The sequence below is a fragment of the Aphelocoma coerulescens genome, chromosome 1A (assembly GCF_041296385.1).
Source record: "Aphelocoma coerulescens isolate FSJ_1873_10779 chromosome 1A, UR_Acoe_1.0, whole genome shotgun sequence".
In the NCBI taxonomy this organism is placed as follows: Eukaryota; Metazoa; Chordata; class Aves; order Passeriformes; family Corvidae; genus Aphelocoma; species Aphelocoma coerulescens.
In genome coordinates, this window is record NC_091014.1 from 16,374,906 (window position 1) to 16,393,039 (window position 18,134).

The 18,134-nt window shown below is 40.6% G+C and overlaps 1 protein-coding gene and 1 long non-coding RNA gene across 7 annotated transcripts; one reads left to right on the forward strand and one right to left on the reverse strand.

The window, feature by feature from the left end:
• Positions 1–126: 126 nt before the first annotated feature.
• On the reverse strand, positions 127–5,716 carry LOC138098636 (uncharacterized). The gene is made up of 3 exons (XR_011146633.1): positions 5,578–5,716; positions 3,449–3,541; positions 127–2,213 (listed from the first exon to the last, which is right to left on the reverse strand). It is a non-coding gene; the product is annotated as an uncharacterized lncRNA (long non-coding RNA).
• A 71-nt stretch (positions 5,717–5,787) lies between these two features.
• GTSE1 (G2 and S-phase expressed 1) lies at positions 5,788–17,969 on the forward strand. Of its 6 annotated transcripts, none has more exons than XM_068995243.1 (12): positions 5,788–5,887; positions 6,784–6,867; positions 7,568–7,631; positions 7,708–8,311; positions 9,372–9,542; positions 10,902–11,055; positions 12,230–12,604; positions 12,796–12,868; positions 13,282–13,512; positions 14,645–14,822; positions 16,412–16,552; positions 17,540–17,969. In XM_068995243.1, exons 1-12 carry the CDS (start codon positions 5,803–5,805, stop codon positions 17,621–17,623), a joined length of 2,244 nt encoding a protein of 747 aa, XP_068851344.1. In that variant the 5' UTR covers positions 5,788–5,802; the 3' UTR covers positions 17,624–17,969. The 6 variants fall into 6 exon arrangements, with proteins under 6 accessions (XP_068851344.1, XP_068851362.1, XP_068851379.1 ...); XM_068995261.1 differs by having other exon boundaries at positions 5,835–5,901; XM_068995278.1 differs by lacking the exon at positions 5,788–5,887 and adding an exon at positions 5,994–6,012.
• The last annotated feature ends 165 nt before the right edge of the window (positions 17,970–18,134 follow it).

An 18,134-nucleotide genomic window follows, 5' to 3' on the forward strand; every position in this document is an offset into this window, starting at 1 on the left:
ACAAAAACTGTTAATAAAAGTAGATTTTGTTCACCCTGCAAAGATACGCTTGTCTTTCTGAACACATTAAAAATTAGTTAATTTAGATCTCTAATGTTACCATTAAATCAACCAAGGCTGTTTTCCAGGAAAGCAAAAATATAAGAAAAAAAAATGTTTTTCAAAACATTTAATGTTCTGCTGCAGTCTCTTCTGAACTTTCATACCTCATCTCCTCTATCACAAGGTGAAAGAGGAGGCTGAAGTATTTTCAAGACCTTATTTGGACCTCCAGTGCTTCAGAGGCAGGATTATACCTGCAGAATTTAGAAATTTAACAACTAAATGCTTAATTATGATGTGTGGTCAATTGTTCTAGGGTTTTTTTTTTCCCTAGGTGGGGTGCATTTGGGATTTTGTGTTTGACTTCCAGCACATTGAGGCCACTGTCTGTCCCACAGCCCTGATCACCAGAGGTTTTTTGCTGCTGTCAGAATGTGTAGGTCCCTCTACCATCTCGTGTACTTCAAAGGTACATTGCCATCATTTTGTGTTCACTTGTAATGTTCATGCTACGTGTTTTATAGCTGGGTCCCTATGTTCTGTGACAATGTATTTAATGTGCTAATCATCTGGTTTTTTAAGTATTCCTTTGCGTGCTGTTCTTTAGGGAGCATCACCAAAGCACTGCTCCCATGTTAAAGCATGCAGGTGCCTTAACAAGGGTGTTTGCCCGGGTAGGGTGACACTGGCTGAGTGCAGCATCAATGGAGGAACACCAATTCCAGCCACCTCACTGCCTGCTGAGAGCTGACATGGGTGTCTCTGGTGCTACACTGAGCTTTGTTAACACTCCTGGAGCTATGCCATGGAGCTCTTCTCAGAGACATTTCAGTTTATGTACCCCTCCTGATTACGGATGGATACCAAAATGGGGTACACAATACTTGTAAGAATTGTGTTGTCTGCAGGTACTACCTAATTACAAGTGTCTACCTATGTGAGTGTGTAAAATGTCTAAATATCTTGCAGGTTTCTTTTTTTTTTAACTGGGATACTATTTATTAGTTTAGGCAATGCTAATATTTGGGGTTTAAGCTGAGTTTAAGCTCTCTGGACTATTGTTTCCAACAGTCACTGCCCCGCCAAACTGCCAGTCCACTAACTTGTGCTCATCAGGAGTAGACAACTAACAAAGAGTTGAACAGAAACTGTCAACTGGCTCTATATCCAGAAAGCTTGCAGGTTGTCTGAGTGGGGTTACTTCTCTGTTCCCTGAAAATATGGGAGTATGGAATGCCCCCCATCAGTGATGGGCTGGTGTATGTAGAAGCTGCTGCTGCCATGAGATGCTAATGAATTACGGAAAAGCAAGTGGTGGTTGCAGATAAATTATACAGGACTGAAAACTGAGCCAGCTGTGACAAAGGATTCAGAAATACAGCTCATTTCATAGTTTTATTCCTGAGCTTATAAAGTCATTACCATAAGTTAAAAATAATGGATGCAAGTCCCATACAAACTCTCTTCAGCAATGGAGATGAGAATTCGACTTTTTCAGTGATCTTCCTTTGCTGGCAGAATAGCTGGGTTTATTGATTATTTTTTCCTATGTTGTTGTGACATGGCAGATTATTTCCCTCCTTATATTGTATGTTTTATCATGGATTGGGACAGGCAAACTTAGCAGAGGTAGAGACTCAACAAGTTCACAAATGGAAGGCTGGGGTGGATGTACAAAACACTAAACAATAAAACAGAAGTTGAATTCTTCTTTCTAGAATATGGTGCTTAAACTTTCATATACATTCTGAGGGTAATACAAATGTGTACAGGTCCAACAGGTCTATGTTCTTCACAAAATTATGTTCTGTGCATGGCCCGTTAAATTGCTTCATAGATTCACTTCCACAAGTAGCAACCATTTAAGCAGTTTCAAATAAACTGAAATAGGCTGAAACAATTTTTTTTGTTCCTCTTGAGTATGGATAATTGACACAAATACTTATTTAAATATTTGACAAAGAAAGTTGCTATATTGCTGCTATAAGGATGAATCCTTTCTTGACCAGGCTCCCCAGAGTGCCACTAGAAGGATCATGATGATCACTGTGTAAAGGGTGTGGACTGTAACAAGATCATCTGCATGCTGGTGCTTGAACCCAGAGGTGCTGTGCCAGTTCTCAATTTTGTTTCCATTAGTTTTCTGTCTGTGAGCACGAAGAGAATGTATCCTGACATAACAAAAAGCAAGATTAAGGTTAAAAATTACTCTTTTTTTAACAGTTCAATGCTGTTTGTAATGAAATCCAGAGTGTGCATTGTATCACTGACTAGATTTGGGAAAGAGTTCTTCAAACTGTCTGTGGCTAATAAAATAATTTCTATAATTGGAAATGCAAAACATTTACCAGCCATTTGGTATTTCTCTCCCACTGACAGGCAGAGAGACTGGGTATGGGCTTGTTAGGGGAAGCACAGTGCTCTTACTCCTCACTGTTGATACAGATCATTGTATGAGAAAAAACATACCCTTTCATTGTGCAATATTATGAAAGTGGCAGGGTTCAAATAAAAAATTACCAGTTTCCAAAGCTTTAATCCATGGGAATAAGCACAGCATGTGAGCTTCCCATCCTACTCTGGCATGTTTTTCTATCTGCTTTTAAGAGGGGACTTGTGTCAAGGTATTCATTAGGCAAAGATACTCATCAGGAGTAAGTATGCAAAGTATATCTGCAGGATTCTCTGCAGTAACATTTAACATTGCTTTGTCATCTTTTCTAAAGGGTTTGAAACTAGAAGTATTCACCTATGGCAACAGACCTCCAGTTACTGTTACCTCCACTGAAAATTCCCTGCTAAGCCACAGTGCTAAGCCCTTGTTCCTGCTGCCTTTGTTTATTGTTTTTTTTTTCTTTTTCTTAAGAGAAAAGTAATGTTTAATGTCCACGATTACATCTGAACTGGAATGCCAAAAGGAGATTAATTAGCTTGTGATTTTCACATTTGTTAGGAAGGGGTCTGAGATGTAGTAGATGTATTACAGGTCTGGTTCATACATGTTCCTGCTGTTACTATGACAGAAGAGTAGAGATTACCACAAATGTTAGCACAGATACAGCTTATGAGTAAAAAAGAACTTTAAACAACAAATTACATACTTATGCATATACTTGGAAGAGAGCTGTCAAAATGGATTTGTTAAAACTGAAAGACTAGGAAATGCAATCTCCGAAAGGGTATTCATCAATAAAACAAAAGTTCTGCCATTGAGCTTGTACAGAAGGTAATTGCAGAATTAAACATTTAACATTTGTATGAGGACAGTCTGTCATGCATAGCTGCAAATCAAGTAACACAGTTCATGATCATTTGGGAGCATCATGTGAGGACCACAAGAGGAATATTCTGCCAATAGTTTGCTTTTCTATTCCTACCTGAGGGGAATGCAGTATATGCAGCTTACCTTCTGCAAGCATTCATGTTGTCTGGGTGATTGAGTTCCCACTGCGTCAGATTTCTTCTTGCAGAGGAAAAGAGCCTTTTTAATCCTCGTTTCCTTGTACAAAATGAGAAAATTTTCTCAGTACCAACAAAAAGAATCTTCCTTCCAAGCCCACCAACTTGACCAACAATAATCTTTGAGCACTTGTTATGTGTCAATGAAAGCTCTCAAATTAATGGTTTCTAAAGCTGATTTTGACATAGTTCTTCAAGAAATTCCCTTGAGCAGTTCACAAGGCAAGTAATGAGTAATCCCAATGACTAGCTTCTTTTAGCTGCTGGGATCTCATCTCATAAACAGTAGCTCGCTGCTGAAGTGTTGCCAAATTCATAACAACACAAGTAATGCACAGATGGAGGGTGCTGGTGATGACAAATGCAGGATGAGCTGTAGCTTAGATTTACTTTCTATTAGATCACAGGCTATTTTGGGGTAACAGTTCCTTTCTGCAATTTGGTTTAAATTGCCTGGAGTGACATTTCAAGCCACCATCACTTACATGTGCTCTAACAAATATTTTTTATGAAAAAAGTAGGTGCCTTTTTTATTAAACCTTTGACTTCTATAACATGATCACATTCAATAAGCAGTCAATAAGTAATCTATCAGCACAAAACCCCACATTTAGACATCTAGGGTTAGTAACAAAGTCACATACATCCTATTATTCCCTGACCACCTGGAGCCATTAATTAACAAGAGGCTGTGCCAATGCAGAATTTCTCCCAAGCTGGGTGTTGTATGATCAGCTGGTTAATGGTGAGTTTAGTATAATCAATTCAATGCCCCTGTAATGATTTGTAGGGCTTGTGAACAAACACATTTAAATTTGCAGTTTATAAAGGCAGACCAAACCCCTTCTTTCCCAAAACACTTTCTTGCATCATCTTTCCAAATACGTCCTGGAAAAATCACTTAAACTCCAGAAAATTAAGACTGAGTTTGTTCAGCCACGTGAGCAAAACTGTGTCACTGGAACCAATGAAGAAAACACCAAAGTAGAAAATCCTGATGTAAAAAGCTGGAAGAGAGAAACTGTAACAATGAAGATTGGCCTGTTTTACAAGCAACTAAGCCTGACAGTTCCCCATGCAACTGACCACTGCCAGCCAGGAGGGACTCCTCATGTCATTTGAAGGGAGGAAAAGTGTGAGGTGAGCATGTTAATATTCAGCACAGTAGCCTATTTGTCCCAGCCATTTACTGTGCATATTTGTCAATATATAGGATACTAGCTATATACTCAAGTTACATACATACTGCTTGTGCGGCTCCATGAAAGGTAGAAAATTACAAATGGTCAAGCGGAAAAAAGATTATAGAGTATTTTATCTATATGAAAACCTGCAGGTTATGATTAACTACTCTTACTCAGCTGATAAATTCCAGCCGAGTGATTTAGTCATCCCAAAGTACTTAGAGCAGAGTACATCACTGGAACACAATTTCTGATGCCATGCACGCATTAAGAGAAAACCCTAAGCACTGTGCAGCACTAAATGTTAGAAGAAATGTGAAGAGTGGTGTTTTCCTAGTGTTTTTTATGAACACGGGTCTACTTTTAAAACTACCCTATGAGTCAGGCTGTTATTAATGGGACTGATAATAACAGTCCACAGTTGGGACTGACATCCAGGCATCTTGCTATTCCTTATGCCACTTTAGGATTAGATATACATCCCCTTCACAAAATCACAGAATCCATTAGGCTGGAAAAGACCTCGGAGTCCAACCTTTGACTGAACACCACTTTGACAACCAGACCATGACACTGAGTGCCACATCCAGTCTTTCCTTGAACACCTCCAGGATGATGATTCCACCACCTCCCTGGGCACCCCATTCCAATGTCTAATCGCGCTTTCTGTCATTAAATTCCTCTTATGCCCAACCTCAGTTTAGCTTCACTTCTAAAGTTAAGTTACTAGGAAAACCACATCCAGCAAAGGTGTCAAGGACACCAAAGGAATCGGCGCGCTGGCCCCACCGCAGCCAGCACGGCGGTGTTGCCTGGAATCACCGCGGACGCCGGCACGGCCTCAAGGTGAGACCTTCAGCAACGCCCACACGCTGCTGAGGCTTTCCCTTACGCTGCTGCCAGCACCGCGGCTGCCGAGGCCGCCCAGGCAAGGCGGGCTGTCCAAGGACGACCCGCAGGGGGGATACAACACGGCCAGAGCCCGGTGCAAGGGCGAGGACGGGGCGGAGTGAGGTGATGGGGCCTGCGCAGCCCAGCAGGGAAGCCGTTGGGAGCCCCTGCTAACTACAAGCCCCAGAATGCACCGGGAGGGCTCGTGTATCCTTCGAACCTGCCAATGAGGACGCGCGGGGCGCGTCACGTGAGCGGGGCGCGCTTTCCAAGTGCGGGCGGGTGCGCAGCGCGGCTCGTGCGCCGTGGCGGTGAGGGGCGAGCGGTGAGCGCGGGGGGACGGCGGCGGTGAGGGGCGAGCGGTGAGCGCGGGGGGACGGTGGCGGTGAGGGGCGAGCGGTGAGCGCGGGGGGACGGCGGCGGTGAGGGGCGAGCGGTGAGCGCGGGGGGACGGTGGCGGTGGCGGTGAGGGGCGAGCGGTGAGCGCGGGGGAACGGTGGCGGTGAGGGGCGAGCGGTGAGCGCGGGGGGACGGCGGTGGCGGTGAGGGGTGAGCGGTGAGCGCGGGGGGACGGCGGCGAGGGGTGAGCGGTGAGCGCGGGGGGACGGCGGCGGTGGCGGTGAGGGGTGAGCTCAGGGGCACGGCGGTGGCCGTGTGCCCGGAGGCCTTTCCTCGTTTCCCGGCCGTAGAGGGGCTCTTGCGGTCCGGTAAGGGAGGGACCTGTGCGAACTCGCCTGAGGTGGGGCGGTCGGCGGGATGGTGAACTGTGTGGCATCCCATAAACTACTTTTTCGGTGATGTCCGGCGACAGGATGAGTAGTAATACTAAATTAAACTAAAACACAATAAGTTTCATTTCAGCGTGAGGGTGGCATCGAGGGTGGCAGAGCACTGGAACAGGCTGCCTAGGGAGGTCATGAGGTCTCCCTCTCTGGAGATATTCCTAATCCACCTGGATGCGTTCCTGTGTCACCTGCTCCAGGTGACCCTGCCTTGGGTAAGGGATTGGACTGGATGACCTCCAGAGATCCCGTCCAACCTTAACTATTCTGTAATTCTGTGTGGCAGTCCCTAAGTATGAGAGTCTTCAGAGGGAACATTTACCCCCTCACTAATTCAGGAGTATCGTCAAAGTCCGTGAGCCTGTTGTTGTTCGGTTTTGGGGTTTTTTTTAAACCTCCTGCATGTCTACTTCTATATTTTCCAGGTACTATGGAGGAAAAAAAAGAAATGTCAGCACATAGCCTGAGTCATGTGACTGAAGCAAAACTGGATATTTGCATGAGCAATGGTAGGTGGAGAATATGGTGAGTTATTTTCTATGTGGTATATCCCCTGTTATAGGTTAGGACAGCTCACATCAGTAGACAACCTCTGTCTGCTTTATCTCATGTTCTATGTACTCATTTCCTTCGATGGGCTGCTGTTGCCAGTCTCAGAAGCCTCCTGAAGAGCTTGTGGAACATGGTGTTAAAGCTTGTGTAATAGTGACTGATGTAATCAACCTCCTTTCTATATATCTAATCTGAGCTCCTCCCTTTTCCTTATCCATCAACTGCTGATTTATTTAGTGTATATATTAACTAATAAGAAAAGGAGCCTTTCTCACTGGTTCCTGTTACTGTTCTGTGGTAGCCTGAACAAGAAAAGAACTGATGAATGGGACAAATGCATTGTCACATAGCTCTAGATTACATGTTCTCACTCAATTTAATTGGAGGCTGCTGATGAGCTGTGTTCCATGTTCCTGTTACAGCTGCTTAGAAATCACCATTGAGCTGTTTCACAATATTTGGGCATCTCACAATTATGATCATATTCACAATTGTAACTTAAAATTCTTGGACCTAAAGCATGTTTTTCTAAGTTTAATTTTTTAAACTTGGTAGCTAAAGCTTTTTTTGCCAGCTGGCATCACTCACATCAATTGTCAAAGCATAATGCAATCATTTTCATTGCAAATCCATACTGTGATAAAATCCTTGTTATAGTTTCAGACTTTCCTCTTCTGACTGATGAAAAGTTTGATTTTGACCTTTCACTCTCTTCAACAAGGTAAGTAATGTAAGTACTGTACACCCTTCAGAATCGACACGCGTAAGGTGCTGGGCTAAACTATTTTTCTTTGTAGTGGAAATGAAGATGAAGTTTTTGTTGGACCTATGGGACACAAAGAAAGATGTATTGCTGCCAGTATTGAAGCAAAAAAGTGTGTGTCTGCTTCTGATGATAAACTCATGTGGAGCCCACTTCAAGGAGAGAAATTTGTGGAAATTTTCAAAGAAGCTCATTTGTTGGCACTGCAGATAGAGACTGGAAGCAAGAACAAGGAGAGTAAAATAAGCCAATCAGAAGAACAGGAAAACAAGATTGTAGAAACATTTGTGGAGGACTCAAAGTCAAAGCTGAAGATACTGAGAAACAAAAATATAGACATAAGTCCCAGGGCTGTTAAACGGGAGACATACTGTGTGCAGGATAGCCTGGCATGTCAGCTGCCACCTTGTTTTCAGAAGGTATCGCATAAACTTGTGTCAAACGGCGAAGTAGATGCTCTTCCTGCTCCTCCTAACAACAGCCCTGTTAAAATTTGTGTGTCTCCTACAAAAAATGCCAGTTTGCCCCTGACAGAGGAACAGAAAACTCAGGAAACAAACACAAAGGCAGTTGGCAAACTGCCAATGGCAAAACCTTCATCTACTTCTGGAAAAAGCAATTTGTTGACAATTGACAAGGTAAAGTCAGGTTCTGGGCAACATTGTCTTCAAGTAAGGTCTCTGTTTTAGGAATGTTTAACCTGTCTACAGTCTTTTATTTTTAAAAGTGAACTTTAATCTTCTGATACTCTAGAAAACATATATAGAAAAAAAAAGGCAGGTACTATGGTGTAGTAACCAATCACTTTATCTGTTATGACAATGTAGATACATTTCTGTTGTATTCTGGTTTTGTGAATACTATAATTCTTGGCTTCTCTTCTAACTGGTTTCTAACACTGCTGTGTTGCTGGCAAAATTACTACACTGTTACACTTCATGTGTAATTTTACACTTAATGTGTAAAAGTGGCTTTTTTTACTGTTAATCTTTGTCAATGGAAATGTATTCTGGGATAGCAAGGAAACAGTGGTGTTAGTGACCTTGTGAGCACAAATCCCAGTCTTTAGACAGAATATCTTCTGGATTTTATTGATCTACACTTTATGGCTTTGGCTCCAGTATGTATTGCAGATTTTACTGAAGGTGTGGTAGGGGCTTCTTAAGAACCATCACCTATAGAAATTACAGGACTCTGATTTTCCTTTGTGGTATAAATTTCTTCTTGATTTTGTGTGCTATCAGGAAAGACATGATCTTAAACACTTTAACTAGACAAATTATACCCCACTGTCTGAACAGACAGTTTGCATGATCCATTCTACTACTGTAATGTCTCACCTTTTGGAAGGCAGAGTAAAGTAGAAGAATAATAAGTGGAGAGTCCAATGTAGTTGTAAGGTACAGTTACTGTATGGAACAGTATGTGGGTGAATGTGATTATAGGATTTGTACTGATGAATTGTTGCAGAACTGCCCTTAAGTTGCTGTCCAGTATCTGCGTTCAGGCATGTTCTAGTACTTGGCAAACACAGTCACTAGACTTACTTCAGACTGTATTTGTCTAAAGACTTCACTGGGTTTGGAGGCTTCGTTGACTTTTGTCTCTGTTTCTGAACAGAATCAATGTGTGTAAAAAGCTTTATAGTGGTTTCTAGAAGCACTAGTACCTTTTAAAATGTTGCATTGAAATTTGCAGCTCAAACGAGGAAAAAATACTAGTATTTCTACAAAAAGAGACTTGAACAGCATGGGATCATCTGAAGATGTACTTTCTGATAAATCTAGTATTGCTTTAGATGCCTCTGAGTCTTCATTCAGTGGCAGTTCCTCAGTGCAAGACACAAAAGTCCTTCCTGCACCAAGTAAGGTAATGGCAAGCCTCCTTAATATGAAAATAAGTTCTGTAGTATTTCTGATGAAAAGAAATTAATATAGTTTACTTTCTAATTTAATTTAAAGCTGTTGTGTAAAATGATTTTAAGGAAAAGTAATCTATGTTTTATATTTGCCATTCTTGAATGTTTGTTCTAAGTCTGTAATGCAAAGAATGTACTTAAGAGCAACTATAAATATGCTGGATTAACAAGCATGCCTTTGTTTTTAAAGCACTAGCTGCAGGTAAGTGATGAGCAGTTTCCTGTAAGAAAGTTTTTGATGTGTGTAATTAACTATACCATATGAAAAGGTTGCTGTAACTTGCATGAGGGTAGTATACCTACAGCTGTCAGTTGCTTTGAAGCTTTAAATGCCTGTTTTAATGCTGTGTGCCACCTCACCGAATCACAGAATTGTTGAGGTTGGAAGGGACCTCTTGAGGTCATCTGCTTCAATGCCCTGCTCAAGCAGGACCACATGGAGTCATTTGCCCAGGCTCATGGCCCGACAGCTTTTGAATATCTCCAAGGATGAGGTCTTGGCAACCTCATAGGGCAGCCTGTGCCAGTGATTGGTGACCCTTGAAGTAAAAAAAGTGTTACCTGATGTTCAGAAGTAGAACCTCCTGTGTTTTACTCTGCCCATTGCCTCTAGTCCTGTCACTGGGCACCACTGGCTACTGTCCTTTCAGGTATTTCTGTATATTGATGAGATCCGCCTTGAGCCTTGTATTTTCCAGGCTGAGAAGTCCTTTCAGCCTTTCCTCAGATGGGAGATGCTCCAGTCCCTTAATCATTCTAGGGGCCCTTTGTTGGACTCTTTGCAGTAGCTCCAAATCACTCTCGTACTGGGGAGCCTGGAACTGTAGGGAGATCTTCAGGTGTGGGCTCTCAGTGCTGAGCAGAGAGCAGGATCAGCTCCCTTCACTAGCTGGTGACGCTCCTCCTCGTGCAGGATACTATCAGCATTCTTTGCTGCAGGGTTGCATTGCTGGCTCATGTTCAGCTCGTCCACCAGCACTCCCAAGGGCCTTGCTTGCCAAGCTGCTTTCCAGCTGCTTGGTGCCCAGCATATACTGGTGCCTGGGCTGACTCTTTTTATTCTTTAATTCCTTTAAGTCCATACTCAGGTTTGTGTCAGGAATAAAAATAATTGTTTGCCTCCTAGGTCTGGTGTTCCAGTTCTGTATAATAATCCAGATACAGTGATCTCTCTCTAAGAAAATTCACTTTTTAAAATGTAATCTGAGTTAAGGAGCTCCTCTAAAATTCACAAGTAAAAAGTTATAATACCAAGACAAATAATGGCAAAATCATGTGTTAAATAGGGCATTTTTTTGCTTTTGATTCAGCCTGGCTTAAGGAAGATGACATATCTGAAACGTCCTGGTGTTGCCAGTGGTCTCACAAGAAAGACTACATCATCATCATCTTCATCATCAGTTTCCAGCATGAACTCATCAAGTCTTAATTCAAGTTTACCCATTTCTCCTATAGGCAAAAAAGGTAACACTCTTACTACAGGTTTGTGCTACAAATCAGTTTGGAAATAGCTAAGCATGTTCTGGACTTTGGATTTGGAAATGTTTTAATGGTGTCCAGTACATTCAAGCACTAAGAAATGTTTTGTATGGGGAATAAAATTTTCTAGGCTAGCCCAGTAAATCCCTGTGGACTAAAGATAAATGTTAGACATACATCATTTGTAGAAACTAGATTGATACAAGCCCGATGCCTACATGTGAGCAGCTGACACAGCTAGAAAGGAAGCAATGCCCCAGGAATTCTGTTCCCTTCTCTATTATAGCCAAGAACGTGAACTTCTGAATGCTCTAAGCTTGTCTGACTGGAATGAAAAGAAAAAAAGAAAAAAAAAAAACTGCCAAAACAACTGAAATTTGGAAGGAAAGTGGAAGGCTTTATTCCACATTTCTGTAAGCCTAAATAAAGGATGAGCTTTACTCAAGCAGATGGGAAAAACACCTTTAGGGAGACAACACAGCCAAGAGGCTTGTACTGTATTGAGGCCATCAATTTGACCATTTCAGTAAGTCTCAAAGGATCAGGAAAATAGTCTTCTAAAAGCACTGACAGATGTAAGGACTACAGTTCTTGTACATCTATAAAAATACCAAGTTACAGCAAATTTTTACTTTGCACCTTGTTTCTGGGAGATTAATAACATATTATTAAAAGCTTAGTAAGAACTATTTTATGCAATAGAATTATCTAATCAAGATTTATCCTCTTATTGAAAGTAACCTACAGACTAAAAGTAAGAACTTTACAGAAATCTGGGAAAAATGCTTGTGGGGTTGTTTAGTCTGTGGTGTTAATCAGTGTAACTCAAACTGTTAGCTCCTTCAAAGGCTGCTTAAGGGAACAGGGCCAGCTATGCTGGGAGAAAATGCTGGAAGTAATTTGAATCTGCAAGCTGTTTTGGCATTCCTTGAAGAATATTCTTTACCTGATTGCAGTAATTTGGAAATTTGTTGAGAAGACCGTAAAATAATATTGCTGAAGAATTTGGGGAGTAAGTTGTCAGTAGTTGTATATATTCTCCTTAAACTTGAATTATTTGAACCTAAATTTAAATGCCGTAAATTGCTATTTTTCTTTCCTGTGTTAGTATATTATTCTGCTTAGTCAAAAACTTCAGAAGTACAATTTTCTATTTCAGGAAAATCAAGCATCTCATCAAAAGCTAGTGTGAGTGGCTCTAAGCTTTCATCTAGTACAAACAGGCTGGCCCTTGTCAGACCTACCACGGTGTCATCTCTGCAGGCTGCCAATACTGAGAAATCCAGGAAGCAAGTGAGATCAGCTAGTACTCCCAAAATATCTAGTGCTGTAAGCCTGGCTAAATCTTCAGCTTCTGCAACATCGTCTGAGGCTGCAGGCAGTGGAATTCAGAGACCAAGCTCTGTTCCCAGTCTGCAGCAGCTATGTCAGCAGAATAAAGATGGTTCACCAAAAGGAAGCCTGTGTGCAAAGCCCAAGGCTAGAGTTTTGTCTGTTTCCACAGGTCAAGCTAAGGCTCCTGTGAAAACTCAAGGTAAGCACATACTTTGTATGACCTGTCTGCTACTTTGGTTACTAAAAGCAAATGTTACCTTGAAGGTTTGTTATTTGTTTCATTACACTTCTGTCCACCTTTGGGAAGAAATTAGTATTTACCTGAAAGATAACTGCTATAAAAGAAAAAAATATTAATGTAATAGCAATTAACAAAACTTTTCTCTTTAGATGCAACACCAAACAAATCGGCACCAAAAGCAACACCATCTTTTGGATTAACATTTTGTGGCACACCTGGAAGGTAGGGCTTCACTGAAAATTGAATACCCTGAGGCATCCTTCTCAGCCTGTGACATGGTTGGGTGTTGCAACAGTCTTAAAAGTTCTAACTTAATTGTATAGTCCCTTGAGACATGCCAAGTTAGATGTGTTAATGCCTACTGGAACTGACTTAAAACAAATCAAAACCCAAAACTAAACCAAATAACCCTTCCCACTTTATTCAGAAGAGGTTTCTTTGCAGTGCTAAATAGACTAAAATAATTCATAAAAGAATTCTTACCAAGTAAAGCCCCTGCTATGCTGTGATTATCAACTTTAAGGTGAATACTGTTCCCTTGCTGACCAATGGGAAATGGATTTCTGTCGTTTGGTAGAATGGTGTTATTCAAACAATTTCTAGAAGGTTTTGGCTAAGGCATGTTCCTCTTCTAGTGCCATGGCAGTCAGCACTCCTATGAAAGGCCAGAGCTTTTGTTTTCCTGAGAGGTCTGCCACCATGACTCCAGCCAGTGTGAAACGGTCTGGCCTACCTACACCCATCCGTCGGATCTCAGGGTTCCCAGCAGTGACTCCTAAAACTGTACCAAGAATGGCAATTTCTCCACATGCTGCATCTCTCCAGCAAAGCTTCAGCTTTTCTACCAAAAAGACTTTTACAGCTGGGTAAGACAGAAATCTGCATATATGAAATGAGTATTGTAGGCAAACTGCCTCTGAATGAATTCTAGTGATGACTCTTGGGTTTCAAGGACCTCTGCTAAATGTTAGAATAAAGCATTTGAGCATAGGAAAGCTGTATAGCCTAATAAAAATTTATAACTTGCGACTGGTAAAATGCTATAAGCCGTACTGAGGTGAGTCAGTATCTAACATGAAAGAATTACAGCTTTAATAGGAAATTATTTATATTTCTTGAGCTAGGGAACAATTTAAGAGTTGTATCTGATGCTCTGGTGTTATTTTGCTATTGCCTTCTGATGAAGGGAAATAGCTGATTAAAATGCATATTACTTCTAACTTTTGTTTTATATTATTGCCAATGGTCTGTAAAATTACACTTTTTAAAGCGTCAGTCAAAAAGCCAAGGATTTAGTTGACCTAAACTTTATTTTCTGAGCAGCTTTACTTATGCTTTTACTAATTCTGTTTGTTTTCTATGAAAGTAGTGTTCTCTTCTTCATATTATCAGCCCAGCATCTTCTGACAAGAGCCATATGTATGCAGGCTTGTTTTGTGGCTGGTGGAGAGGAGCAGTATTAAAGTAGGAATGATTCATGGCTAGAAAACTGTGTCATGCTACTGAGGCCAAATGTCTCATAGTCTTTTCTTTCAAGGAAACAATTATTCTGTTTACAGTGACTTTATCATACTAATCAGATTGCAGCCTCTGGTCCTCCAGCCAGTGTCAGTGCTTCCTTTCAGCAGGGACTGAAGTGGATTGCTCAGTGATATACAAGATCAATGCCTTTTTGCTAGTTCTTCCAAGTTTAAAAAAAACCCAACCTTGTGTGAATTTTAGGCTGGATGGAAATGTCAAATAAGATTAAATTCTTCTTAATCCTTTCCTTTTTTTTTTTTTTTTTTTTTGCATGGGTAGGCTATACTTCTATTGCAAAATGAAATATTTTGGATTTTGCAGGTAACTAGCATTTATTTGAATAAAAATATTGGAAGCCTTTTGGCCATTAACACTTGGGGTAAAAAAGGGGAAAATGAGGTTAGAAATTACCTTGTCTGTCTTTAGTAGTTAATGCTGATTAAAGAACTCAATTATTGCTGATGTTCTTTTCCCTAGTTCTAAACAGAAACAAGACAGTAAGACACAGACATCTTCAGAAGATGATACATCTCCTCCACCTGTACTACCTCTTGCACTTAACTTCTCACCAGAGAAAACTGCTACAGAAGGAGTAGAAAATGCATTAAAAGAGACAGAAGTACAAAATGAGCTGGCTGAAGAGAAACAACGTGAGGTAAGAAATGACAATACATTTTCCTACAAAACTACTAAGTAAACTGCTTGAAACCAAATTATTTCAAGGTAAGGGATAAGTAGGAAAACCACTTCAGTATACATGAAGTTAAAATGCGTTGGAATCATGAAATAATAGAATATTCTGAGTTGGAAGGGAGCCATCAGAATCAAGTCCAACTCCTGGCCCTGCTCAGGACACTCAGGAATCACACTAAATGCTTCTTGAATTCTGTCAGGCTGGTGCTGTGACCACTTCCCTGGGGAGCCTGTTCCAGTGCCCAAACACCCTCTGGGTGAAAAATACTTTCCTTCTATCCAACCTAAACCTCCCCTGACTCAACTTCATGATGTTTCCTCGAGTTCTGTGACGGATCACGAGAACGAAGAGATTGATACCTGCCCCTGTGTTTCCCCTCGTGAGGATGTTCAAGACCACAATAAGGTCTCTCCTCATCTCTTCTCCAGGCTGAACAGACCAAGTGTCCTCAGCTGCTCCTCATAAGGCTTCCCCTTCAGACCCATCACTATCTTTGTTGCCTTCCTCTGGGGTGCTCTCTAATAGCTCAATGTCTTTTTTTATATTGTGGTGCCCAACTAGCTGTAACCATGTGCACCCTCTAGTGCCTATATTTAGCATTGAACATAATTTGTTCAGTATTTCCACTAAGTGTGTTCCCTTTTCAAATGCACTGTCAAGTACTTGCAGATTTTATAGTAAATTTCCACTTTTGGAAGAGTACTGTGAAATCCTGTTGGATTCAATTAAAAAAGTAGTGTTGCAGGGCAGTTCATTTTGCAGCCATAAAGCTCCTTCAGGGATTAAAAAATCCAAACCCGAAACACTGCTGTAGCTAGTTTGTCACCTAACAGGAGTGCTAATCTGCAGTGAGGGATTCCACATAGCACTAAACTTAAGTGTCAAGTAATTAGTTCAGTGAACACTTTCCCTCTCCCAGGAATGTCGTGGCTTCATGTTGAAAGCTGGTACTCCACAGGCATTAAAAAGAAAGGACTGAAGTTGTAGTTCTGAAATATTAACCTGACAAAGTGGCTATTGATTTACAAATACTCAGGTGTAGAATAATGTGTAGATTAATTACTTGATGTTACTGCATCAGTATGTTCCTTGTTAGCTTACTCAGTGGCATAAAGCGTGTTTCAGAATTGCTTAGTATATGTGTGGGGTAGTTAAACTGGACCAAAGGATAACTAGAGTGTGAAGCTGCAGAGAATAGTTTCTATGGCTAAATAACATTGCACAATAATTTTAGTTAAATCATTTAACTATTAAGAGGGTTATTAATCTTCTGTTTTACATTTAACTCTACTTTTAAGTGAAAAACTGTTTTATGCCATGGGGTCTCTTTTGCTTTGTCTTACTGCATTTTCCCTGTGATGCTAGCCACTGGCAGAGCAGGAGCTGAGGTTTTTACACTGTGTGCAATGAATCCTGCATGAAAAACACCCAAGCTATAAATTAAGCCTGTTCTGTGATTGTTACAGCTGTATAAGCTAAATTGACTGCCTCAATATATATGAAGGAAGCTTGGTGAACAGAGGAGAAAACCTGAATTATTTTTTTTAAAGGCCTTGCTGCTAGATACTGGAGTAGACAAATCTCTCCCACACCCTTCTGAATGTGAAAGTAGACCTTTGATTGACCTTTCCAATACTCCCGAAGTGAGTAAGATTACTTCTCCAAAGCCTGTATTATCTGGGCAGATAAAGGTAAGTTTTATTCAAATAATCTGGTGCAAGTATGTTAGCAGAAAAATGTCAGCTGGCTACATACCCTTGTCTCCAGAGCAGTTCCACAATACTGTAGGAATATTTAATATTAGCTCAATATGATATACATAATGAGGTGCTCTTAAGAGAATGTCATGTTTAAAATCAAACAGTGTGTTCTGAACTAGAGCTCAGTAAGCAATCTGCAAATAAGAAAAGGAGGAGGATGGAGAAAGAACTTACTACTTAAAGCAGTTGTTACAGAATGAAACTGTTCTGAAGCAGGAAGTGAATGTTGTCTTCAGGAGCATTGGCATGCTTACTCTTGTTTCCCCTTTTTTGCACGTTTTCAGTTCTTGGCAGCAACTCATTTTAATCAAAAAAGAAAGGTGGCCTCTCCTGTTTAGCTCCTTTCGTAATCCTCTCCTTAGCTGGAAGATGTGTGCTGTTGGAATCTGCTCTAAATTTTACAAGCATTTCTAGGCAAGTGCTTTTCATGCATTAGTGGCTTGAAGGTAGATACCTTTATATATTGTCAGGTGAATGCTGGTAACTATGAAGATACAGCCTTTGACAATAGATGTAGTTGGGCTCAATTGAGTATCAGGCCCTTCAAATTTTGTCAGAAGAGGAGGATTGCGAACTCTGACTTTTGGGGACATGTTTAGAGGAGTTCAGAAGTGCTGTGTCCTGCCTGGATGGCACTGTAATTAGAATATGCATAGTAGTGAAACTCAGAAAAGCCTTTAGGCTTTTAAGGTAAGTATGGGCAATAACCACCTTGTGAGAAGCTTGTGCTTGTCTAAGAATGAGCATATTCTTAAAAACCAGAACACAAACTCTTGAGTGTGGCACTTGTATTTGTCTTCTAGATACTAATAGGAACTCTAAACAAAACAAGTACTTGAGAATAACACAGATTATAGCTGCTAGTAGCTATGCACAACAGTTGACTACACTAGCTAAATTTTATTGTTTTTCTTTCAGCTAATTGATTTGAGTTCTCCTCTTATCACTCTGAGCCCTGATGTAAACAAAGAAAATCTGGATTCTCCTCTACTCAAGTTCTGAATTTGAACTGAAATATGAAGAATTCTTGGCCACTGTGATCTTTGAAGTGTTTTAGGTGTTATTCTTCATTTGTATAATTTTTGGGAGATGGCTGTAGATTGTCTGTTGAACTGCATTAACAAAATAGAATTCTAACAGTCTTGATATAGTCAGTCTGGTAATGGTTTTGTTCATGGATGTGCTGCAATGCATATATTTAAATGATATTGTTCTAAGGTAAGAAAAGGTATATTCTTTGAATTGGAAACCTGCCTCCTTACTTCCTACCAATTGTCATTTGATTCCTTTCCTCTGTACAAAAGTTTTAATTTACAATAAATGAGTTGTGTGCTGAATGTGTACAAAATAGCAACTTATTGCATGCTTTGGGTAGCCTTTTCTAGTGCTTCACTTACAAATGCTAATTCGTAGGTAAAAGCTAGTGGACTTCAGGGTGGTGTAGCAAGTTTGGAAATAAACATTTTAGTACTGAATGCCAGTGGAATAAATCAACAGCACCACCTGAATTTCT